Source organism: Engystomops pustulosus, chromosome 2 (genome assembly GCF_040894005.1).
Source record: "Engystomops pustulosus chromosome 2, aEngPut4.maternal, whole genome shotgun sequence".
In the NCBI taxonomy this organism is placed as follows: domain Eukaryota; kingdom Metazoa; phylum Chordata; class Amphibia; order Anura; family Leptodactylidae; genus Engystomops; species Engystomops pustulosus.
The window spans coordinates 249,880,040-249,907,465 of record NC_092412.1 but is presented as its reverse complement, the minus strand read 5'-3'; the positions used below and the strand labels follow the sequence as shown (position 1 = coordinate 249,907,465).

The following is a 27,426-nucleotide window of genomic DNA, read 5'->3' as shown; positions in this document are numbered from 1 at the left end:
GCACTGGATTTATTCACTACAACTAGTACTAGCACTGGATTTATTCACTACAACTAGTACTAGCTCTGGATTTATCACTACAACTAGTACTAGCACTGGATTTATCCACTTCAACTAGTACTAGCACTGGATTTATTCACTACAACTAGTACTAGCACTGGATTTATTCACTACAACTAGTACTAGCACTGGATTTATTCACTACAACTAGTACTAGCACTGGATTTATTCACTACAACTAGTACTAGCACTGGATTTATTAATTACAACTAGTACTAGCACTGGATTTATTAATTACAACTAGTACTAGCACTGGATTTATTCACTACAACTAGTACTAGCACTGGATTTATTCACTTCAACTAGTACTAGCACTGGATTTATTCACTACAACTAGTACTAGCACTGGATTTATTCACTACAACTAGTACTAGCTCTGGATTTATCACTACAACTAGTACTAGCACTGGATTTATCCACTTCAACTAGTACTAGCACTGGATTTATTCACTACAACTAGTACTAGCACTGGATTTATTCACTACAACTAGTACTAGCACTGGATTTATTCACTACAACTAGTACTAGCACTGGATTTATTCACTACAACTAGTACTAGCACTGGATTTATTCACTTCAACTAGTACTAGCACTGGATTTATTCACTACAACTAGTACTAGCACTGGATTTATCACTACAACTAGTACTAGCACTGGATTTATTCACTACAACTAGTACTAGCACTGGATTTATTCACTACAACTAGTACTAGCACTGGATTTATTCACTACAACTAGTACTAGCTCTGGATTTATTCACTACAACTAGTACTAGCACTGGATTTATTCACTACAACTAGTACTAGCACTGGATTTATTCACTTCAACTAGTACTAGCACTGGATTTATTCACTTCAACTAGTACTAGCACTGGATTTATTCTCTACAAGTAGTACTAGCACTGGATTTATTCACTACAACTAGTACTAGCACTGGATTTATTCACTACAACTAGTACTACCTCTGGATTTATTCACTACAACTAGTACTAGCACTGGATTTATTCACTTCAACTAGTACTAGCACTGGATTTATTCACTTCAACTAGTACTAGCACTGGATTTATCACTAGTACTAGCACTGGATTTATCACTACAACTAGTACTAGCACTGGATTTATTCACTACAACTAGTACTAGCACTGGATTTATTCACTACAACTAGTACTAGCACTGGATTTATTCACTACAACTAGTACTAGCACTGGATTTATTCACTACAACTAGTACTAGCTCTGGATTTATTCACTACAACTAGTACTAGCACTGGATTTATTCACTACAACTAGTACTAGCACTGGATTTATTCACCACAACTAACTAGATCTACTGTCTATGCACTACAATTTGTACTATCATAGGATCTATACCTTACAACTAGTACTACACACATGTCCCCTGTATGCACTATGACTAGTAGTGGGATGGAGAATAGCTGCCCTTTCTCTATATTAAGTATCTGAATCCCCTCCTGGATAAGAGATAAGGGGGATTATGTTTGTTGGGTGGAGCAGATGTGAATCTTCGCTCTCCGTAGGCCTCCGTGTGCCGCAGAAGATCTTTTTTGTAGCCTTTCCAATATCAGGTATTTCACAATGATTAATGATAGAATGGGGTCTGGCGCTGCTGCGCTCAGAATATTTTACATACATGAATCTCTAATCAGGGGAAGGAGCTGCAGATCAATGTATCACAAGTGCAATGGCAAAGATCTGGTGCACTGAGGTAAATATATGTGATCCCGAGGTAAATGTAAGTTATACTGAGGTAAATGTATGTGATCCTGAGGTAAATGTAAGTTATACTGAGGTAAATATATGTGATCCTGAGGTAAATGTAAGTTATACTGAGGTAAATGTAAGTTATACTGAGGTAAATGTAAGTTATACTGAGGTAAATATATGTGATCCTGAGGTAAATGTAAGTTATACTGAGGTAAATGTAAGTTATACTGAGGTAAATGTAAGTTATACTGAGGTAAATATATGTGATCCTGAGGTAAATGTAAGTTATACTGAGGTAAATGTAAGTTATACTGAGGTAAATGTAAGTTATACTGAGGTAAATATATGTGATCCTGAGGTAAATGTAAGTTATACTGAGGTAAATGTAAGTTATACTGAGGTAAATATATGTGATCCTGAGGTAAATGTAAGTAATTCTGACGTAAATGTAAGTTATACTGAGGTAAATATATGTGATCCCGAGGTAAATGTAAGTTATACTGAGGTAAATGTAAGTTATACTGAGGTAAATGTAAGTTATACTGAGGTAAATATATGTGATCCTGAGGTAAATGTAAGTTATACTGAGGTAAATGTAAGTTATACTGAGGTAAATATATGTGATCCTGAGGTAAATGTAAGTAATTCTGACGTAAATGTAAGTTATACTGAGGTAAAAGTAAGTTATACTGAGGTAAATGTAAGTTATACTGAAGTAAATGTAAGTTATACTGAGGTAAGTATGACAAAGCATGGCTTATGGCTTCAAAAATTGCAACCTTAGCCATGTAACCTTACATCTAGAATGGCTTATTTTTGTGACATGGTAACGGGTCAATACTATAGGATACGTCACTAGTAATTGATCGAGGAAGTCCAACACCCAGGCCCCCTTGTTGTACACTATAGACAAAGCAGAGAAATACAGTTTTATCCATACTATTTTATTTATTTACAGCTTTAACCCTTTTGGAAAGTTCTGGGCTGACAGCCAATAAGAAAGCCGGGTTATGATTTGTAAATCGCTACAGAATTTAATAGCGCTATATAAATAAAGACCATTATTATTATTATTACTACCAGGTGACGACATATGGGCCAGTAAGTACCGACACATTAGACAAAAATGGGCCAGTAAGTACCTTTAGTAGGGACCCCTCTCTGGGCCACTGTACCTTCAATAAGCGATTTTACTGAACTTGAATCTACTTATACTTTGGGGCAGATTTACTCTTCTTAAATTTACTATTGTCTGAAAGTTTGGTGTCAATTTATACGAGACAGTCTTACACTAACTCCTTGACCTGTCTCATTCTTGAGTGAAATTGTCTCAGGTTACTATTGGTTTAGCTAATGCAACACCCATTCTCCCATAGAGTTGCACAATGCATCGAAACGTTGATACTTTTTCAATACTGGAAAACTTAGAATGGATCAACACTCTTGGGTATTGGTTTTTTTTTTTCGGCACTGAATGACCGCTGTTTTACGTATTCCCAATGTAGTAGCTGTGTCAATGGAATCTTCTCTTAGTAGATGTTGGTTCCAATGTCATTGGGAAAATCACATCACCTCTCCATATATATTAATTTCACATCTCAAAGTGTTCTCCCGGTTACCCTCGGTTCTTTGCCTGATATAGTATTAGAACTTAAGCTACATTCACACGACCGCATGATTTCTCCAGTCCCGTATTTACGGGCCGCATATACGTGACGTTTTTCATCCGTACGCAGCACGTATGTAACCCGTATTTTTTTACGTCCCCATAGACTTCTAGGGCATACGGAACTGAAATACGGGAGAAAATAGGACATGCTCTATATTTTTATACGGCTACTGTACGGTAAGGAACGGAGTTAACAACGACAATATAAATGGTCAGACGTATTGTCCATTGAAATGAATGTGGCCGTATGTAATCCGTAAAAAAAACGGTACGGATACGGCCGTTTTCATACGTCCGTGTGAATGTAGCCTTAGTAAGATTGCTGTATATCCTGTTATTCTGTATCCTTATATCTTGACCCTTTGCTTGTATTCAGACTATCCTTTTGCCTTGTGGTTTTGTACTTTTATCTTACCCAGTACTGGCAACTATTATTCTCTCTACTGTCTTGTCCTTGTCTTTTGTTTTACACATTGGTGCAGGAAGAGAACATCAACTACTTGTTCTCTTACTGCTCAGGGTAGGCGAGGCACTCAGGCAGGGACAGCTGAGAAAGGAGGCTTAGTCTCAGGTCCCATCATCTCTGTCTGTGTCACCTGTAAGCTAAAGCTTGACTTGCAAAATAAGCAGAATTCTAAATTCTGTTATCGGTGCCACTCTCTCCTGTACCCGTCATAAAAGCAGATCGGAACCATCTGAAACACTTGAGTTGAGTTTGGTGCAATGCTTTTTAGGCAGTACTTGTCAAACTACCACCGAATTCTGGCGCATTTTGCTTATAAAATTTCCGCCACTGTAAAGCGAAAGAATCAATTAGATAGGAAACATATTTTGTGCTCCAGGATTTATCTTCCATCTCCCGCTCTTACAGGAACATCCGCTGCAGAGTTGGCTTGTATAATATCCTCGTAGACATGTGCGGCACTGCCGGACTGGCTCAAGGCCAAGGCAAGTCAGGTAAGAACATTCAGTATCTGCAAATTATTACATTCTACGATATTATAAATATTTTTTATGAATAGCTCGGCCTTCATATTCTAATATGGTTTAAAAGGTAAAGAATATACCTGAGGGGGGGGGGGCACTGATATGATGGTGGGGGGAGGGGGTAAGTCAATGAATATGTTTATCACCCCCAATGATTAGCTAATATTATCAGTTCCAACTCTAGCAAAACCACAACAGAGTCTGAAGCAGACAGCGCCATCAAATGTGTAGTGGTTATTTGTGGTTACTGAAGCTCTTATCCCTTTAACTTAAATTGGAGCTGACTTATGTAAACCTTGAATAACAATGACTCAGTTCATGGAGCTTCCTGCTTCTAGCACCATTCAAGTGACCATTCAAAAGGCCACCAATACAGCATAGAAGCATACAAGCATAGAAGTAGCAGTAGCACCCATACCCAGGTTCATGTAGGGACCCAAAGGTTCTTCTGCTACTTTTGCCTTCTTCTAAAACAAGCGGGCTTGTCGGACTTGTATCTTGATCCATCTCACTGGATAACATCATTGGGTTCTACTTCCTCTCTCTACTTCCTCCAAGGTACCAGCGACTGACCCTCCCCGTCTATAAGAAGTTTCTACATGTCTGACCAGAGAACATGGGGCAGATTTACTTACCCAGACCAGTTGCGATCCCGCGGCACATTGTCCTACGAGGATTCGGGTCTACCGGGATTCACTAAGATCGTGCGGTATCCAGCAGGTGTCGCTGCTGCGTTGAGGTCTGCCGGAGTTCACCTACTTCTTCCCGGTGCATGTAAGTGCATGTCTTGCAACAAAAATCGTTTTTTAAATTCCACTTTTTTTTCCAAATCCATCGGTTGTCCGCGGCCCCGATTTCTGTCACGTGAAAGCAGGCGCCGATGCACTACAATCCAATCGCGTGCACCAAAAACCCGGAGCAATTTGGCGCAAATTGGAAATATTCGGGAAAACCCGACGGAACCTTAGTAAATGAGCTCCCATGTCTTCCTTGATCCAAACTGCTTCCTTGATGCAAAACATAGTCCAGAGTTGCAGGTAACATCTTCAACATTTTCCAGGCCATAAAGTCTGGTTGTCCACCAGAAATATCTGACTGCGGCTCCCTCACATCTCTCCCTGATTTCTAAGTTCATTTGGTGTTTGTACCTGGTAACATCTTTCATCTTCTCTTTACATACCAGACCCATCTTCCATCGTCTACATACCTGACCCATCTTCCACATCTTCTACATACCTGACCCATTCTCCACATCTTCTACAAACTTGAATCATCTTCCATAGTCTACATACCTGACCCATCTTCCATCGTCTACATACCTGACCCATCTTCCATCTTCTACATACCTGACCCATCTTCCATCTTCTACATACCTGACCCATCTTCCATCTTCTACATACCTGACCCATCTTCCATCGTCTACATACCTGACCCATCTTCCATCGTCTACATACCTGACCCATCTTCCATCTTCTACATACCTGACCCATCTTCCATCTTCTACATACCTGACCCATCTTCCATCGTCTACATACCTGACCCATCTTCCATCGTCTACATACCTGACCCATCTTCCATCTTCTACATACCTGACCCATCTTCCATCGTCTACATACCTGACCCATCTTCCATCGTCTACATACCTGACCCATCTTCCATCGTCTACATACCGGACCCATCTTCCATCGTCTACATACCAGACCCATCTTCCATCTTCTACATACCTGACCCATCTTCCATCGTCTACATACCTGACCCATCTTCCATCGTCTACATACCTGACCCATCTTCCATCGTCTACATACCTGACCCATCTTCCATCGTCTACATACCGGACCCATCTTCCATCGTCTACATACCAGACCCATCTTCCACATCTTCTACACACCTGACCCATCGTCCACATCGTCTACAAACTTGACTCATCTTCCATCGTCTTCATACATGAACCATCTTCCAAATCTTTACATACTTGCCTCATCTTCCATCGTCTATGTACCTGACCCATCTTCCATCGTCTTCATACATGAACCATCTTCCAAATCTTTACATACTTGCCTCATCTTCCATCGTCTACATACCAGACCTATCTTCCACATCTTATACATACTTCACCCCTCTTCCATCGTCTTCCATCTTCCCCATCTTTTATATACCTGACCCATCCTCTACATCCATACATGACCCATATACCATTGCCTACAAACTTTACTTGATCTATCTTCTGCATAACTGACATTTCCTCTATGGTCTACATACCTGGTCCATCTGTCACATATTCTACATACCTGGTCTACATACCTGGTCCATCTGTCACATATTCTACATACCTGACCCATCAACATATTCCTTCTTCTCTTTACATATTTTACCCATCTTCCACATCTTGTACATACCTGAGCCCATCTTCTATTTTGTACATACCTGGTCCCATCTACATCTTCCATCTTCATTTATATATCTGCCCCATTTTCCACATCTCTACATACCTGACCCATCTCCCATGTATATCTTCTGAAGCCACTGGTCCTTCTTCAGTTCTCTAGGACGTCTCTTCCTGACTCTTTTGGTCCTGAGAACAAGCTTGAGGTCGAGGACATTCTGGACTTCAAGGGTTTTTCCTAGTCACATGTACTATTGATTTAAGGGGTGGTCCCAGCTTGAATCAGCATGTAGCATAATTTGGGATTCAGATGGTGGTAAGTATCTAGTTTGCCAGTTTCAACGAAGGTTCGTCACTCCGTGCTGCCCCAACCTGGCTGCAAGCAACGGCTTAAACACAAATTACAAGAGCGCCGCCTACAGGCCATAATTGGAAATGCTCTCTCAAGCCTAATGGTTAGAAGCAGGCCACCTTCATGGAGGCCTCAACCACCTTCTATTCCATGGCCTCCATAGCCGTCAGACACCCCCTCAATATGCATACAACCCTGCAACAAATCTGCTACATGTGAACAGATGCTAAGAAGTTGGCTCTAAATTGAAGCTAATTTCATAACATGCACCAGCACCTGCTAAAATCTGAGTGTGAATTCATGGAAACATTGATTTCTCTCTATTCTTTCAGTGCAGGGTGTCGCAGTCGTCTCCCCTCCCCCGTCTATTTAGAAATAAGTCGCTTCGGGGTGTTTGTGTCACAGTACAATAATAGGATACAGACAGCTGCTGGATTTTCATTGCCTTGTGATGTTTTATATTCTGTTGCGAATAAAGCTTTCATATTTTGAACTTCAGGCATTTCCCCTTTTGTAATGCAGATTTTCATGTATTTCTCATTGTAAATTCATAGAAACGACACTTTGAAATCCGATCCTTTGAAAATATTTGGCTTCCGCTGTCATGATCCTGACTACTCTGCACCAGTTATGTGTTCAGTGTCGTTGTCATTCCCCCTCCCCCACTCTCCTGGCTGTAAGGTAACTGGTGGTAGCAGCAGACTAGTAGTAAGGGGATCCCTACTTTTCAATGGTTTTGCTTTTGTGTAGTGACTATAGAGTCATGAGTCCCGACTCCCAGGGGAATAATTTAGCTCGAGGCCCCCAGGCAACTATTCCTAAAGTCTATAAGTACCTTTCAGCAGCTCTTGGGCCCAGTGATGCAGGGCTAGCAGCTAGGTTCATTGCCAGAATCACAGGCTCAATACAGGCGGTCCCCTACTTAAGAACACTCAACTTACATACGACCCCTAGTTACAAACGGACCTCTGGATATTGGTAATTTATGGTACTTTAGTCCTAGGCTTCAATAATCAGCTATAACAGTTATCACAGGCGTCTGTAATGAAGCTTTAGTGTTAATCCTGATTCTTATGACAACCCAACATTTTTAAAATCCAATTGTCACAGAGACCAAAAAGATTCTGGCTGGGATTACAATGATAAAATATACAGTTCCGACTTACATACAAACTCAACTTAAGAACAAACCTACAGACCCTATCTTGTATGTAACCCGGGGACTGCCTGTATATGCCCCTCACCCCCAAATAATAATAATTCCTATATTTATATAGCGCCTACAGATTACGCAGAGATGCACAGAGTTTGCCAAATCGGTCCCTGTCCCCGTGGGGCTCACAATCTAACCAACCTACCAGTATGTTTTGGAGTGTGGGCGGAAACCGTAGGACCCAGAGGAAACCCGGAGAGAGAGCATACAAACTCTCTGCAGATGTTGACCCTGGGACTTGAACCCAGGACCCCAGCACTGCAAGGCTGTAATGCTAACCACTGAGCCACCGTGCTGCCTAGCTATACATTTATATATACATATTTGAAAAAATAATTTCATTAACCACATAATGACTTGTGCCGTACTAGTTACATCACAAATCTGTTAAGGGAGTATAAAGAGGGCTACATATTGCATCAAACACCCACCCATAACACCCGTAATTTGTGCCAGCAGCTGTCAAAAGACCTGCTGCCATATTGGCTTTCATCGTCACTTTCTGTGATGTCATCAGAGAGCGACAAAGAGTTTCCATGATAGCCTGGAATCTTTAGAAGACTTCAGGACCTGTCATTGCTGAAGATCTGTACCAGTGTGCCAGTGGCACTCTTTTACAGATCTATAGCAAATTCAACATATACCGCACTACTCCCGACGCAACACAAATTTCTGCACTGAAGGGGGCGTTCAGGTGCTCAGTCGGACCGTGCGCCAGATTTATTATGCAGAGTCCGACAGAAATGTGTCGCCCGCCCCATGTTAAAAGTGCACCAAAAAATGTTGGTGCACTTTGTCGGGGAAGTGGAGGGGGTGCCAGATTCATGCAGAACGGGTGCCGGAAATCAGGAATCTAGCGCCCCCTGCACACTACACAGGACACTGCACTTAGTACAGACCGCACTGTTTTTGATAAATGTGGGCCATAGATTTTTGGGGTGAAAATGGAAAAGCAAGAACGAAAAAAGGGACAAGTCATTAAGGGGTTGATACCATCTTTTCTATCAAGGCAGCTTAGATACAATAGTCAGCTCTATGTAAGGTTGATGTCTATAATAGTACATTAACCACATTAAGGGCTGAGCCCTCTTTATACACATTTGGTGTTTGCTGTATAATGCAGCAAACACACACTGCTAACACCCGTGATCAATGCTGGCACCAATAGTGGGTGTTAACCTTTTACAGGCCGCCAACATGTAACAGATGGCGGAGCGACGATCAATTGCCATGACATTCTGGGGACTTCACAAGACCCGAAGACCCCAGTGGCAAATTGTAACAGATAATGTGCAATAACCACATACTACTGTACTGTTGTATAGCAGAATATAGTAGGATTCCTTAGATAACCTAGGGTTAAAGTACCCTAGGGGGGGTCTAAAAAGTAGTAAAAATTAAAAAAAAAAAAACCCTAAAAGTTCAAGTCACCCTTGATGTAAAAATGAACAATAAAAATCATAAACATGTTAGGCAACGTTGTGTCCCAAAAATATCTATCAATATTTAACCCCTTAACGACTTGGCTCTTTTTCATTTTTGTGTTTCTGTTTTTTGCTCGTCATTTTTAAAAACCTATACATTCTTTATTTTTCTATGTAAAGAGCTGTGTGAGGGCTTGTTTTCTGTGTAACAAATTGCACTTCATACTGACGGTATATAATATTCCATGCCGGAATAAAAAAGAAAAAATTTGGTGACATTGGTGAAAAAATGCTTGTGCGTCTTTTTCTTGTGGGCTTGGATTTTGCAGCTTTCACTTTGCACCCCAAATGACAGGTCAGTTTTATTCTTTGGGTCGGTACGATTACGGGGATAATACATTTGTATAGGTTTTAAGATACATACATACATTTACAAAAATTAAAACCTCCTGTACAAAAAAAAAAATCTTCATTTTGCCGTCTTCTGGTGGTAACAACTTTTTCATACTTCGGTGTACGGAGCTGTGGGTGGTGTCATTTTTTGCAACTTTTGATGACGTTTTCAATGCTTCCGGTTTTAGGATTGGATGACCTTTTGATCACTTTTTATAACATTTTTTATGTTTTGCAAAATGGCAAAAAAGTGGCATTTTCATATTTGGGCGCTATTTTCCATTACGCCGGGAATAACCGTTATTATATTTTGATAGGGTAGACATTTTGGGATACGTGATTTTTACTGTTTATTTATATCAGTTTTAGGGAAAGGGAATATTTATGTTTTTTTAATTTATTTTTTTACTGTTTTTAAGACCCCCTAGGGTACTTTAACCCTAGGTTGTCTGATTGATCCTACCATATACTGCCATACTACAGTATGGTAGTATGCTGTATAAGGAGTTTCCTCATTCATTACAACTGCACATTGTAATCAATGAGTTAAAACTAGACAGGCTTGGGTCTTCATATGACCCGGAGGCTGTCATAGCAATGGATCGCTGCCCCCAAAGAGCTCATGGGGTGGGGGGAATCGAATCCAATATAGCAGCGCCTACACGCGAGGGTTTAAATGTCTCCGGCATTTGCGTGTTTATAACGCAGCACCGAGCGTGGGTGTTGCCAGTGGGTGTTTGCTGCAATATGCAGCAAACACCCACCTGGTAGAGTGAGGGCCCAGCACTTGAGCTCTCTCTGTCCTCCCTCTCCTGACGCTCCCAGTCGCAGAAAATAATGTCCGAAACACCACTTTTTTGCCACTTTGCAACATAAAATTTTAATAAAACGGGATCAAAAGATTGTACAGCCCCCATAATAGTAACAATGAAAATTTTATCTAAAAAAAAAATTATGCCTTACACAGCTTCGTACACCGAAGTAAAAAAATTAAAAAGTTAGTTTGGTATCTCTGGTAATCGAACCAGAGCCAAACCAAAGAATAAAGGTGAGGTGTCATTTGGAGCGCAAAGCGAAAGCCGTAAATACAGGTCACAAAAGAAAACTGTACAGGAGTGCTGTGAAAAATGGAAACGTAGTTTCTCATCTCTACAGTAAGGGGGATACCCATAATGTTAGATTAGATATAGCGACTCTATGGGGCAGATTTACTACCCGCTCCATTCGCAATCCAGCAGCGCGTTCTCTGTGGTGGATTCGGGTCTTCCTGCGATTCACTAAGGCAGTTCCTCCGACGTCCACCAGGTGTCGCTGCTGCGCTGAAGTCCGCCGAGGCCAACCCCACACTATCCATTGCTGGGTGAAGGTAATTTTTTTTTTTTTAAATGCGGCGGTTTCCCCGAATCCGTCGGGTTTTTGTTCTGCCACGCCCCCCCATTTCCGTCGCGTGCATGCCGGCGCCGATGCGCCACAATCCGATCGCGTACGCCAAAAACCCGGGGCAATTCAGGGGAAATCGCTGCAAATCGGAAATATTCGGGTAACACGCCGGGAAAATGCAAATCGGGCCCTTAGTAAATGACCCCCTATATATGGTAGACACCTTTATAATACTGTTTGTATACCAGTTGTACACAGTGATGTCTTCTGTGAGTGCACCGAGAATGGAACACAGCAGGACATGATTGCGCCAGCCAGAAGTGAGCAGACAGTAGTTGTGTAAAAAATCTCCCTGCCCCCTCCCTCCTCTCTCTGACAGGACTACAGTCTGTATGTAAGGTTGTCTGCCATCTGCTGGTGAAAGGTGAATATTATCTCCTATATTAAGTCCACCTTTCACCAGCAGATGGCAGGCAGCATCCAGAGGAGGTAAGATGCACTGGGAGTGGCAACAAGTGTCAGACTACCTTAATGTAACTGTTGCTATGGACAACTGCTACAGTTTTCCAATGCATTTTTCCTATTGTCCATATATTTTATGGCTGTTGGCCCCAGGACAATATCTTGATTGACGATTATTTTTTACTACTGAGAAGGTCAGAATAAAAAATAATGAGAAATAAGCAGATTTGATGAAAATGTGAAAAAAAAATAAGAACCCTACTAAAGGGATACTTTATGATAAAAGTTGCTGTGTGGTGCACAGTCCTCCTGCTCTATAACAGGCTGCCTGTAGATAGGACACTATGTACAATCTGTTCAGCTCTTCCTGCTCTGTAATATGCTGCCTGTAGATAGGACACTATGTACAATCTGCTCAGCCCCTCCTGCTCTATAACATGCTGCCTGTAGATAGGACACTATGTAGAATCTGCTCAGCTCCCCCTGCTCTATAACATACTGCCTGCAGATAGGACACTATATACAATCTGCTCAGCTCCTCCTGCTCTATAACATGCTGCCTGCAGTTAGGACACTATGTACAATCTGTTCAGCTCTTCCTGCTCTGTAATATGCTGCCTGCAGATAGGACACTATATACAATGTGCTTAGCTCCTCCTGCTCTATAACATGCTGCCTTCAGATAGGACACTATATACCATCTGCTTAGCTCCTCTTGCTCTATAACATGCTGCCTTCGGATAGGACACTATGCACAATCTGCTCAGCCCCTCCTTCTCTATACATACTGCCTGCAGATATGACACTATGTACAATCTGCTCAGCTCCTCCTGCTCTATAACATGCTGCTTGCAGATAGGATACTATGTACAATCTGCTCAGCTCCTTCTGCTCTATAACATGCTGCCTGCAGATAGGACACTATGTACAATCTGCTCAGCTCCTCCTGCTCTATAACATGCTCCCTGCAGATAGGACCCTATGTACAATCTGCTCAGCTCCTCCTGCTCTGTAACAGAGGCATCACTGTTACTCCTGGCTACTGGGAGCATCACTGTGACTAATTGGGGCATGAATGTGACTTCAGGCAACTGGGGGTATCACTGTCACTACTGGCTACTAAGGGGCATCACTATGACCACTGGGAGCATCAATGTGATTCCAGGCTACTGGGGGCATCACTGTGACTCTGGGCTACTGGGAGCATCACTGTGACTAATTGGGGCATCAATGTGACTTCAGGCTACTGGGAGTATCACTGTGACTAATTGGGGCATGAATGTGACTTCAGGCTACTGGGGGTATCACTGTCACTACTAGCTACTAAGGGGCATCACTATGACCACTGGGAGCATCACCGTTACTCCTGGCTACTGGGAGCATCACTGTGACTCTGGGATACTGTGGGCATCACTGTGACTCCGGGATACTAGGGATATGATTGGCAGGTGCTGTGACTACTGGGGGGGGGGGGGATCACTGTAAATACTGGAGGGACCATTTTGACTACGATAACAATACATAACAGTAGCAAAATTACAGTTATGAAGTAGTGCCGAAAATAATTTTAAGGTCGGGGGTCACCATCACCATTCAGGATCCTCTTCTGTGCAGTGGAGAGCACCTACAAAGAACTTTTCTTGTAGCGGAGGACCATCCTGTCTATTGATGTGGTGTGTAATGCATCACTTCTCCTGCAGGGGCACTGCAGGGAAATGTAACACCTCAGCTGCCCCCTAGAGGTATCCAGCAGGTGTGCGCACGGGTTATTGTTACGGGTCCCTCCTTACATGTATCGGAGGACCTCTGTGTTCTCACACATGTGTTATACGTATATACTGTGTGGTCGCATCCTCCTCTATCTTCGCCTGAAATCCTTGTGTGGCAAATAAATCAGTCACAAAACAGAAACATTGATGTTCCGAGACACATGACAAAACAGATTACGAGAAGGAAAAATTAACATAGAAAAAAAAATATAGAAAAAAAAAAAATGCCTCCGAGCTCAGCCAATCACATCCCTTCTGGGAATCCCCTTTGCTTATTTAAAAAACAAAATAAAAAATCTGTAAACTTCTGCTCTTCACCAAGGGCTTATTCACTCCCTGCGGTCACAGGGTTTTTTTTTTTTTTAAATACTGGAATTTTTTTTAGAAATTTACAGAAATCGTGGGGAAAAAAACGGTCACGATAATAACCCTGACAGGTACCAGAACCTGAAAGTCGAAAAAATTCTCCATCACCCTGATGTGAAACATGGAACTGTTTTTTCCCTAGAATATCTGTGATCGTTACAACGTAAATGTACAATCAGAATAACATTTCTAATAGGAGAAAAAGATATTTAAAAATAATAGAATGTTATTTTCTATTTTTTTAAATATTTTTTTAACTTTTTATTGTTAAATATATAGTAATTTAAAATTACATAGAGCTTACAATCTATGAGGAGGAGGAGGACACAGGAGGGGACAGTGCTTGTACAATGGTCATGAGCTTACAAACTATGAGGAGGAGGGGACACAGGAGGTGACAGTGCTTGTACAATGGTCATGAGCTTACAAACTATGAGGAGGAGGAGGACACAGGAGGTGACAGTGCTTGTACAATGGTCATGAGCTTACAAACTATGAGGAGGAGGACACAGGAGGTGACAGTGCTTGTACAATGGTCATGAGCTTACAAACTATGAGGAGGAGGAGGACACAGGAGGTGACAGTGCTTGTACAATGGTCATGAGCTTACAAACTATGAGGAGGAGGAGGACACAGGAGGGGACAGTGCTTGTACAATGGTCATGAGCTTACAAACTATGAGGAGGAGGACACAGGAGGTGACAGCGCTTGTACAATGGTCACAGGAGCTTACAAACTATGAGGAGGAGGGGACACAGGAGGTGACAGTGCTTGTACAATGGTCATGAGCTTACAAACTATGAGGAGGAGGACACAGGAGGTGACAGCGCTTGTACAATGGTCATGAGCTTACAAACTATGAGGAGGAGGACACAGGAGGTGACAGCGCTTGTACAATGGTCACAGGAGCTTACAAACTATGAGGAGGAGGACACAGGAGGTGACAGCGCTTGTACAATGGTCATGAGCTTACAAACTATGAGGAGGAGAGGACACAGGAGATGACAGTGCTTGTACAATGGTCATGAGCTTACAAACTATGAGGAGGAGGAGGACACAGGAGGTGACAGTGCTTGTACAATGGTCATGAGCTTACAAACTATGAGGAGGAGGAGGACACAGGAGGGGACAGTGCTTGTACAATGGTCATGAGCTTACAAACTATGAGGAGGAGGACACAGGAGGTGACAGCGCTTGTACAATGGTCACAGGAGCTTACAAACTATGAGGAGGAGGGGACACAGGAGGTGACAGTGCTTGTACAATGGTCATGAGCTTACAAACTATGAGGAGGAGGACACAGGAGGTGACAGCGCTTGTACAATGGTCATGAGCTTACAAACTATGAGGAGGAGGACACAGGAGGTGACAGCGCTTGTACAATGGTCACAGGAGCTTACAAACTATGAGGAGGAGGACACAGGAGGTGACAGCGCTTGTACAATGGTCATGAGCTTACAAACTATGAGGAGGAGAGGACACAGGAGATGACAGTGCTTGTACAATGGTCATGAGCTTACAAACTATGAGGAGGAGAGGACACAGGAGGTGACAGCGCTTGTACAATGGTCATGAGCTTACAAACTATGAGGAGGAGAGGACACAGGAGGTGACAGTGCTTGTACAATGGTCATGAGCTTACAAACTATGAGGAGGAGGGGACACAGGAGGTGACAGCGCTTGTACAATGGTCATGAGCTTACAAACTATGAGGAGGAGAGGACACAGGAGGTGACAGTGCTTGTACAATGGTCATGAGCTTACAAACTATGAGGAGGAGAGGACACAGGAGGTGACAGTGCTTGTACAATGGTCATGAGCTTACAAACTATGAGGAGGAGGGGACACAGGAGGTGACAGCGCTTGTACAATGGTCATGAGCTTACAAACTATGAGGAGGAGAGGACACAGGAGGTGACAGTGCTTGTACAATGGTCATGAGCTTACAAACTATGAGGAGGAGAGGACACAGGAGGTGACAGTGCTTGTACAATGGCCACAAGAGCTTACAAACTATGAGGAGGAGGGGACACAGGAGGTGACAGCGCTTGTACAATGGTCATGAGCTTACAAACTATGAGGAGGAGGAGGACACAGGAGGTGACAGTGCTTGTACAATGGTAACAAGAGCTTACAATCTATGAAGAGGAGACATCATTAGCCCCAAATCGCATAGAGAAGGGGCTGGGGACTGTAGGGGATTTCTGGTGATGGTGCAGAAGGCAGCTAAAAAGGTGATTGGCCCCTTCTTTAGGCGGTCCCAAAAAGGGGCTGGATTGTGGTTTAAAAGCATTGGGGGCACGTGGCGGGGCCTCTTTCCTTCTGCCCTCGCCCTTGCCCTCAGGTTACTTTTCGTTTACAGGTGGTTTTCTGGTTTCTGGCTGTTCTTTCTGTCTTCCTTTCAGATGTCACAGCATTGGCGGATTTTCACATGCCCGAAGGCGAGATGAAGGTGCCCACATGACGTCTGACGCCATTCGGGTGAAAGGTTTTTGCTCAAGAAGAAGCGAAGGGCCTGGATGGGCATGAATTTGGTTCCAACTATTTTGCATTTTTTCTATTGGTTATTTAATTAATTAATTGTTTCTCTAAAAATAAATGCTGTGCCCCCCCCCCCCCCCACATACCCACAACAAGGAACACGGTGTGGTGTCCATTGATGGCTGGTTTAATTTTGGAGGATTTAAAATTTCTGGGTCAAGAGCCTGAATATTTTGGGCTAAGTTTACAAGTCCCTACAGTCCAGGAGGTGACAGTGCTTGTACAATGGTCAAAAGAGCTCACAATCTATGAGGATGAGGGGGCACAGGAGGTGACAGTGCTTGTACAATGGTCACAAGGGCTTACAATCTATGAGGAGGAGGAGACGCAGGAGGTGACAGTGCTTGTACAATGGTCACAAGAGCTTATAATCTATGAGGAGGAGAGGACACAGGAGATGACAGTGCTTGTACAATGGTCACAAGAGCTTACAATCTATGAGGAGGAGACACAGGAGATGACAGTGCTTGTACAATGGTCACAAGAGCTTACAATCTATGAGGAGGAGAGGACACAGGAGGTGACAGTGCTTGTACAATGGTCACAAGAGCTTACAATCTATGAGGAGGAGGGGACACAGGAGGTGACAGTGGTTGTACAATGGTCACAAGAGCTTGCAATCTATAAAGAGAAAACACAGGAGGTGACAGTGCTTGTACAATGGTCACAGGAGCTTGCAATCTATAAAGAGAAAACACAGGAGGTGACAGTGCTTGTACAATGGTCACAGGAGCTTACAATCTATGAGATGGAGGGGACACAGGAGGTGACAGTGCTTGTACAATGGTCACAACAGCTTACAATCTATGAGGAGGAGGAGGAGGACACAGGAGGTGACAGTGCTTGTACAATGGTCCCAAGAGCTTACAATCTATGAGGAGGAGACACAGGAGATGACAGTGCTTGTACAATGGTCACAAGAGCTTATAATCTATGAGGAGGAGAGGACACAGGAGATGACAGTGCTTGTACAATGGTCACAAGAGCTTACAATCTATGAGGAGGAGGGGACACAGGAGGTGACAGTGGTTGTACAATGGTCACAAGAGCTTGCAATCTATAAAGAGAAAACACAGGAGGTGACAGTGCTTGTACAATGGTCACAGGAGCTTGCAATCTATAAAGAGAAAACACAGGAGGTGACAGTGCTTTCACAATGGTCACAGGAGCTTACAATCTATGAGATGGAGGGGACACAGGAGATGACAGTGCTTGTACAATGGTCACAAGAGCTTACAATCTATGAGGAGGAGGAGGAGGACACAGGAGGTGACAGTGCTTGTACAATGGTCACAACAGCTTACAATCTATGAGGAGGAGGAGGCACAGGGGGTGACAGTGTCTGTAAAATTGTCTCAAGAGCTTACAATCTATGAGAAGGAGGAGGAGGCACAGTAGGTGACAGTGCTTGTACAATGGTCACAAGAGCTTACAATCTATGAGGAGGAGGAGGAGGACACAGGAGGTGACAGTGCTTGTACAATGGTCACAACAGCTTACAATCTATGAGGAGGAGGAGGCACAGGGGATGACAGTGTCTGTAAAATTGTCTCAAGAGCTTACAATCTATGAGAAGGAGGAGGAGGCACAGGAGGTGACAGTGCTTGTACAATGGTCACAAGAGCTTACAATCTATGAGGAGGAGGAGGAGGACACAGGAGGTGACAGTGCTTGTACAATGGTCACAAGAGCTTACAATCTATGAGGAGGAGGGGACACAGGAGGTGACAGTGCTTGTACAATGGTCACAGGAGCTTACAATCTATGAGGAGGAGGGGACACAGGAGGTGACAGTGCTTGTACAATGGTCACAAGAGCTTACAATGTATGAAAAGGAGGAGGACACAGGAGGTGACAGTGTCTGTAAAATTGTCTCAAGAGCTTACAATCTATGAGAAGGAGGAGGAGGCACAGGAGGTGACAGTGCTTGTACAATGGTCACAAGAGCTTACAATCTATGAGGAGGAGGAGGAGGACACAGGAGGTGACAATGCTTGTACAATGGTCACAGGAGCTTACAGTCTATGAGGAGGAGGGACGAAGGAGGTGACGGTGCCTGTACAATGGTCACAAGAGCTTACAATCTATGATGAGGAGGGGACACAGGAGGTGACAGTGCTTGTACAATGGTCACAAGAGCTTACAATCTATGAGGAGGAGGGGACACAGGAGGTGACAGTTCTTGTACAATGGTCACAGGAGCTTACAATCTATGACGAGGAGGGGACACAGGAGGTGACAGTGCTTATACAATGGTCACAAGAGCTTACAATCTATGAGGAGGAGGAGGAGGACACAGGAGGTGACAGTGCTTGTACAATGGTCACAACAGCTTACAATCTATGAGGAGGAGGAGGCACAGGGGGTGACAGTGTCTGTAAAATTGTCTCAAGAGCTTACAATCTATGAGAAGGAGGAGGAGGCACAGGAGGTGACAGTGCTTGTACAATGGTCACAAGAGCTTACAATCTATGAGGAGGAGGAGGAGGACACAGGAGGTGACAGTGCTTGTACAATGGTCACAAGAGCTTACAATCTATGAGGAGGAGGGGACACAGGAGGTGACAGTGCTTGTACAATGGTCACAAGAGCTTACAATGTATGAAAAGGAGGAGGACACAGGAGGTGACAGTGTCTGTAAAATTGTCTCAAGAGCTTACAATCTATGAGAAGGAGGAGGAGGCACAGGAGGTGACAGTGCTTGTACAATGGTCACAAGAGCTTACAATCTATGAGGAGGAGGAGGAGGACACAGGAGGTGACAATGCTTGTACAATGGTCACAGGAGCTTACAGTCTATGAGGAGGAGGGACGAAGGAGGTGACGGAGCCTGTACAATGGTCACAAGAGCTTACAATCTATGATGAGGAGGGGACACAGGAGGTGACAGTGCTTGTACAATGGTCACAAGAGCTTACAATCTATGAGGAGGAGGGGACACAGGAGGTGACAGTTCTTGTACAATGGTCACAGGAGCTTACAATCTATGACGAGGAGGGGACACAGGAGGTGACAGTGCTTATACAATGGTCACAAGAGCTTACAATCTATGAGGAGGAGGGGACACAGGAGGTGACAGTGCTTGTACAATGGTCACAAGAGCTTACAATCTATAATAATAATAAAAATAAATACAATAATAAAACTAGATATTGCGGACAAGGTGTATGTAGCGACATCCATTCAGGTAGAAGAAAGAAAAAAAAAACCCTCTGCTTGTCGCACCAATAAAAATGGAGAAGGGTTGGGTGGGAGAAAAACCCCCTTTCCCTCCCTGGACCACTGTAACAGCAGCAGCAGCTGCACCGCTTTGCAGAAAGTTCACGAAGCTGCTGGTGTCTGTGGATTGTGGTCCTCGCTATGGACGAGGAGCGCGGTTGCTTAGAGGCTGAACGCTGCTGCTGCTGCCAGTGAGACCCATGAAAGGGTTAACGCCGTCGTCTTCTCCTGCACAGAGGCAGAGGGAAGGTTATACAGAGGGATCAATCTGATTAGAGCTGAAGAAGAGGAAAGATGCGCTTGCTCGTCCGCCTGCTGCCTGGATCCGGTGGTTGAAGGTTATGTCTGAGGGCTGACTTTCCCATTTCCCTTTTTCTTTTTTTTTTTATTTTACATTTTTCTTTATTTTTAAATTATTTTTTTTTTATTATTATAATTTTTTTTTTTGTATCTATTAGATATATTGTTATTGATCCCCCTTTGGCCACAGCCGCAGCAGCATCAGCAGCAGGGATGCTCTTGTGCCTGCATTTACGGATTTTTCACCTGTGGACCTGATTCTGGTGCTGTTTTTGTTGCATGTTCAGAACACACCTGGGTGTACAGCACCCGCCTCCCCTTGTCTGGTGGTCGCCGCTATCCTCCCTGCCAGACCATCTATCTACGGACCTAAAAAAAATATCCATCTCTATCCGCTGCCTGATCGTCAGCCCCCACCCGCCAGCAGCAGCCGCCGCCGCAGGACCTGGACCACTCTGCTGGGAGAATTAACCTTGCCGTAGACACACCGGGAGGAGAGCGGAGAGAGAGGCAGAGCCTATAGCGCTGAGGATTGGACAGGAGCATGTGGATACTGGCCGTCTTCTTGTTCCAAAGCATCCTAAATGGTGAGCAAAACCTTACACTACGTCTCCCGTATCCCCTTCCAGGATCACAGCTAATTACCTTCTCAGTGATGTGTATAGAAAAGCTAAAATCTAACCCCCTCCTCTCCCCTCCTCCCCGCACCCCATCCCCTCCGTCATACGGTTAGAGCTGAGAAATTGCTCACTAATCATTGAAACTAGCTGGCTTGGCAAAAGTAGCGGCAGATACAGATGTAGCAGAGCCGAACCTGTCATTTAACTCTTTACGAGGTTTTATCTGCAGTCCTATGTAAATCAAAAAAAAAAAATTCATGGGCAGTCATGTGACCTCCCCCCAACCCCCAATCCAGCGCTGTTTAAAACTCAAGAATTGTTTCCTAAAATCGACTCGGCACTGCTACACCTGAGTGCGCGGAGATGCGATATTATCTGTCGGCGATGCGTCGGATGGGATTACGCTCGCCGCTGTCATTGGTCGGCGCTCAGTGTATAACATAGGATACTGCGCCGTGGTTACAGCCAGACGGCGGAAGGTTATTTATTACTGTACATGTGACCGCCACATACCTGGATACTGGGTATAAGGGGGGGCGGAGGGGTATATGGTGCCTATTAGGTGCGTCGTGTAAGGGGAGGGGTTGATGATGGGAGTTATACCTCTTGATACTTATATAGATACAGTATGTACATGTGTATATTTTATCTGTCTTTATCTATGTGTGCATATATATATATATCATCAATCTCAATTCAATTCAAAGAAGCTTTATTGGCAGGAGCAAATAAAAATCAGCATTGCCAAAGCATTTAGAGCATATATTCTATCTATCTCTAATCTATCTATCTATCTATCTATCTATCTATCTATCTATCTATCTATCTATCTCATATCTATCTATCTATCTATCTATCTATCTATCTATCTATCTATCTCATATCTATCTATCTATCTATCTATCTATCTATCTATCTATCTATCTATCTCATATCTATCTATCTATCTATCTATCTATCTATCTCATATCTATCTATCTATCTATCTATCTATCTATCTATCTATCTATCTATCTATCTATCTATCTCATATCTATCTATCTATCTATCTATCTCCTATCTATCTATCTCATATCTATCTATCTCATATCTATCTATCTCATATCTATCTATCTGTATCTATATCTGCTTGCGTATATAATTTGACATTTTTTTGCAGTATTTTTCCAACATGACTGTAATCCTTAAGCGTGCCACCCCCCCAAAAAAAATGTTATCCTCGCCTGATTTATCATTGTCACACTGCATTAAAGGTTGAAGGTTGAAATGGCCAAGGGATAGAAATTAAAGCCGGCACAACCAAAAGAATAAAAAAAAAATTCTATAAAGAAAAAAAAAAATGCTTTTATATGAATATATATGTAATATTTTTAAAAGACAACAACTCATAAATAGTTAAATTATATATGATATTATAATAAATATGTAATTAAACAAAAAAATATGTTATATATATATCTGTAAATGGAATAAAAAATATACTGCAAGCATACAGTATAACATACCGTAAATTATAGACAGATATATATATATACAAGAAAAGTAGGCAGCACTCCAAAGCTTCCAGTGAATGGTATATACATTTATAACTAACAGTAAAGAAAAACTATAAATATTGAAATAAAACACTTAAAAAATTAACAAAAACAATATTATTTTTTAACATTTTTGACCATGGTTGTGCCCATATGATACATTAACACTAAAGAAACCCCCCTCTCTGCAGCATATCCAGGGTGGGTGTGTATGTTGTGCGCCCTGGCTCCCCTGGCACACATAATTGGAGCCCTGGATACTGGTTGTGTTCCCATCTGCCCGCACCGCGCCTCGCCTGTCTCTGAGCAGGGGCAGAACTGAGTGGGGGGGGGGGGGTCATTAATCCTCCACCCTCAATGACAAGTCAGGTCCAAGGAAGGGTTAAGGATTTTCCAGTTCCTCCCCCTTCCCCCATTGAAATCTTGAGGTCTGGTTTTCAAGGATTTTTTATTTTTTTTTTGTAAGATCCCTGTCACCTGCAGAGGAAGCCGCCATAACGCATTGCAGGAGATGGGCCTGAGAGCGGGCGCTGATGGCTGCCGGGGGCATCCGCAGTCTGATCTGAGGCCTCGTTGGAATATTTTAATAATTAGTTTTCAAAATTTACATAAATTTTTTTTTTTTTGGAATTTTTGGTCAACCAGTGCAACAAGTCCATGTACAGAGCATAGTGCTGGTGATTTATCTCTATAGGGAGCGCCTGTCTGTGTCTGTGATGGAGATGTCTGTAGCGACAGGTTATTAGTGTAATCTTTCATCCTGACGCAGAGAAGCAGAACAGCCGGGGCTTATGTACAATGGAGGTTGCCCTAGGGTCCATGGAGGCTGGGCCCCCCTCCTTAAGGGGTCAAGGGTGGGGTAATGCCCAAAACACTAGAAAGACTGCTATAGAGACTACGGAGTCAGGGCCGGGCCAGGCTAGTCTCCCCCCGTATCCCATGGTAAGGGTAACCTCCTCTACCACCCAGCCTGGTGATCAAGGGTGGGGTAATGCCATAAGCACTAGTAAGGGGGCCCCATTTTCATCTTCTCTCCCGGGTTCTGTATCTATACTCATGGCACTGAGGGTCTTACGTAGCATTGAAATAAATAAACATAGACTTGCTGGACCCCCCTGATCAAGAGAAAGAACTTGGATGCTGTGGAGGACCAACATGTAATACTCTATTTCCAATGCAGAGGGCGCTGCAGGGAAAACGTGTGGTCAGCTGGAGCTTCCAACACCAATCACAACTGACCGATGAGGTTTAGACATTATTTTTTTTTCCCCATGAGGCTAAAATTAGAATCTATCAATTCTGGATGATACTTTGGCTTGCACAGATAGATGAGTGGGTGGCGCTTTAAGGGTGGAGCCATGCAAGAGCCAAACCCACATCGATCGGCTGATTACTATAATAGATATTGGAGAGACTTATTGGAATTTCGGCATCGTCCAGGGATAGAGATCGCAGCTTTCACTGTCTATTAGGAACTAGACTTCTGGTACACCCCGTAAGGTCCTAAAAAACTACCAAAAATAAAATTTTCCATCCTGTTTTGGCTCCCGTTTTAGCGTTGTGGCCTCTGTGTCTCTGTGTATACACACCCAGGATGCCTTGGGGATCCTATTTCTGATATCAGTGATGTCACTGCCAGGGTTAGCTGAATTAGTGGATTATGGTATAAAATTTTTTGGGAGAATTTTTGGATAGCTTTTTTCAATAATTTAAAAACTTGCCGATGTCAAGTATTTTCCTTATTCTTTCCTTTGCTCTTCTCTAGGATCTACTCTTAGATTCTGAAGCTTAAAACAAAATATATACAAATCCAAAAATTTCCAGCCAATAACGTAATACGGTAATAGATTTCCTATAATGACCTGTACACTATCTCCCAGAATGCAGTTGGTTGCTGGAGGTTTCCCGTTTTCTGTAGTAATAGTTGAGATACTCGTGATGTCAGGGGTCAGCGATGGTTTGGGGAAGGTGGTGTCCTCAGAACGAGGACGGTGTAATATCTAATCAGGCCTGCGCACGATGTGAGCTGTTTACAGGAACGCATGCCGGATAAATAGGATTTAAGGATTTGAGGGGATAATGGGAGATGGGCCTAAAATACTGAAGACGAGGAATCTCCTCCAGTGATGATCGCTGGGCAGGGGTCATCTGGGCCATCACGTTCAAGGTCAGAATTATGAGGGTGCCCATAGTTATGGATGTTCCTCCAATGTATGCTTAGTCCCATTTTAGAGAATTGGGCCTTTGTAATACGGCGCATGGCCACTATCAGAGTCATGGTGCTGTGCCTAGTAGACAATTAAGAATGTGCTAGGAGTTGGATCACAACTTATTGAATCAGAAAACTCCATAAAATAATTAGTCTCTTAGTGAACTTTAATTATTTGTCTCCAGTCTGTACTCATCATGCCACAGGTCATAGAACGCAGAGGCAATGCGTGGTGTCACTTGTTATGTGGTCAATTTACCTCTATGTGAATGTATACAGTGACTCCAGCAGCAGAATAGTGATTGCAGCTCTGGAGCATAATACAGGATGTAACTCAGGATCAGTACAGGATAAGTAATGTCATGTATGTACACAGTAATAAATCATGGAATCCAGTCACACTGGTTTTGGTTGCTTACAGTAGTTTTATTTTACTATTGCAAAAATTGTGTGTCAATTTTACAATTTTTGCAATAGTAAAATAAAACTACTGTAAGCAACCAAAACCAGTGTGACTGGATTCCATGATTTATTTCTATATGGGATTGGGACCCTATCCAGAGCACCTGAAGTGACTACACCACTGGTGTGCGGTACGACTCCTAGACAACAAATGTATGTACACAGTGACTGCACCAGCAGCAGAATAGTGAGTGCAGCTCTGGGGTATAATACAGGATGTAACTCAGGATCAGTACAGGATAAGTAATGTCATGTATGTACACAGTGACTGCACCAGCAGAAGAGTGAGTGCAGCTCTGGGGTATAATACAGGATGTAACTCAGGATCAGTACAGGATAAGTAATGACATGTATGTACATAGTGACTGCACCACCAGCAGAATAGTGAGTGCAGCTCTGGGGTATAATACAGGATGTAACTCAGGATCAGTACAGGAGAAGTAATGTCATGTATGTACACAGTGACTGCACCAGCAGCAGAATAGTGAGTGCAGCTCTGGGGTATAATACAGGATGTAACTCAGGATCAGTACAGGATCAGTAATGTCATGTATGTACACAGTGACTGCACCAGCAGAATAGTGAGTGCAGCTCTGGAGTATAATACAGGATGTAACTCAGGATCAGTACAGGATAAGTAATGTCATGTATGTACACAGTGACTGCACCAGCAGCAGAATAGTGAGTGCAGCTCTGGAGTATAATACAGGATGTAACTCAGGATCAGTACAGGATAAGTAATGTCATGTATGTACACAGTGACTGCACCAGCAGCAGAATAGTGACTGCAGCTCTGGGGTATAATACAGGATGTAACTCAGGATCAGTACAGGATAAGTAATGTCATGTATGTACACAGTGACTGCACCAGCAGCAGAATAGTGAGTGCAGCTCTGGAGTATAATACAGGATGTAACTCAGGATCAGTACAGGATAAGTAATGTCATGCATGTACACAGTGACTGCACCAGCAGCAGAATAGTGACTGCAGCTCTGGGGTATAATACAGGATGTAACTCAGGATCAGTACAGGATAAGTAATGTCATGTATGTACAGTGACTGCACCAGCAGCAGAATAATGAGTGCAGCCCTGGAGTATAATACAGGATGTAACTCAGGATCAGTACAGGATAAGTAATGTCATGTATGTACACAGTGACTGCACCAGCAGCAGAATAGTGAGTGCAGCTCTGGAGTATAATACAGGATGTAACTCAGGATCAGTACAGGATAAGTAATGTCATGTCATGTATGTACACAGTGACTGCACCAGCAGCAGAATAGTGAGTGCAGCTCTGGGGTATAATACAGGATGTAACTCAGGTTCAGTACAGGATAAGTAATGTCATGTATGTACAGTGACTGCACCAGCAGCAGAATAGTGAGTGCAGCTCTGGGGTATAATACAGGATGTAACTCAGGATCAGTACAGGATAAGTAATGTCATGTATGTACACAGTGACTGCACCAGCAGCAGAATAGTGAGTGCAGCTCTGGAGTATAATACAGGATGTAACTCAGGATCAGTACAGGATAAGTAATGTCATGTATGTACACAGTGACTGCACCAGCAGCAGAATAGTGAGTGCAGCTCTGGAGTATAATACAGGATGTAACTCAGGATCAGTACAGGATAAGTAATGTCATGTATGTACACAGTGACTGCACCAGCAGCAGAATAGTGAGTGCAGCTCTGGGGTATAACACAGGATGTAACTCAGGATCAGTACAGGATAAGTAATGTCATGTATGTACACAGTGACTGCACCAGCAGCAGAATAGTGAGTGCAGCTCTGGAGTATAACACAGAGGGTAACAGTATGTACACATTATACTCAGGATTTTCTGGTAATATGCGGTGAGATCTTGTGTTGGTAAAATAAATTCTCACCTTGTTTTCGAAGAATGGGAAATGACTAATAAGCAGATGAATAGTGTAAGAATCAGACAAAAGGACTCTTGGATTTATTCTTTGAGATAATTACTTTTTTCGGTCCTAGTGTTAGATTTGCTGTTTATCCCCAGGATTTCCTGATGATTCGCTGGCGTTGTGCATCACATGACTCGGGGAAACACGTGTGCGGTGCAGACTGCCCTCGTCAAGGGTAATTTATACCGTCATATGGCGCATTGGGCCTCCTGTCTGCAGATTGTTTCCTGATACTTGGCGGTTTTTGCATATTAAGCACATGCTGTAAGTCACCCTGATAGCTCATTATATTAATGCGCAACATATGTGCAACATAAATCACCGAGAGAAGAGGAGATGGAGAGTTATAGCAATATATTACATCGTATAAATACTGCAAACACACAAACAACACTATACTAGGACTCACAGGCCACTATAGACACCCC

At 43.0% G+C, this 27,426-nt stretch overlaps 1 protein-coding gene and 1 long non-coding RNA gene across 9 annotated transcripts in view; both read left to right on the top strand.

The window, feature by feature from the left end:
* Positions 1-1,383: 1,383 nt before the first annotated feature.
* Positions 1,384-8,247, top strand: LOC140116801 (uncharacterized). 4 transcript variants are annotated; one of them, XR_011852971.1, is made up of 5 exons: positions 1,384-1,644; positions 3,556-3,629; positions 4,324-4,409; positions 4,998-5,213; positions 7,507-8,247. It is a non-coding gene; the product is annotated as an uncharacterized lncRNA (long non-coding RNA). The 4 variants fall into 4 exon arrangements; XR_011852972.1 differs by lacking the exon at positions 1,384-1,644 and adding an exon at positions 1,700-1,784; XR_011852969.1 differs by lacking the exon at positions 3,556-3,629.
* Positions 8,248-20,050: 11,803 nt separating this feature from the next.
* DSCAM (DS cell adhesion molecule) overlaps positions 20,051-27,426 on the top strand; it is a 336,141-nt gene continuing 328,765 nt past the window's right edge. For all 5 annotated transcript variants that reach the window (XM_072138796.1, XM_072138794.1, XM_072138795.1 and 2 more), the window contains exon 1: positions 20,051-20,828. In XM_072138796.1, coding sequence (XP_071994897.1) covers positions 20,786-20,828 — 43 coding nt within the window. In that variant the 5' untranslated portion in view covers positions 20,051-20,785. The remainder of the gene's footprint in view (positions 20,829-27,426) is intronic.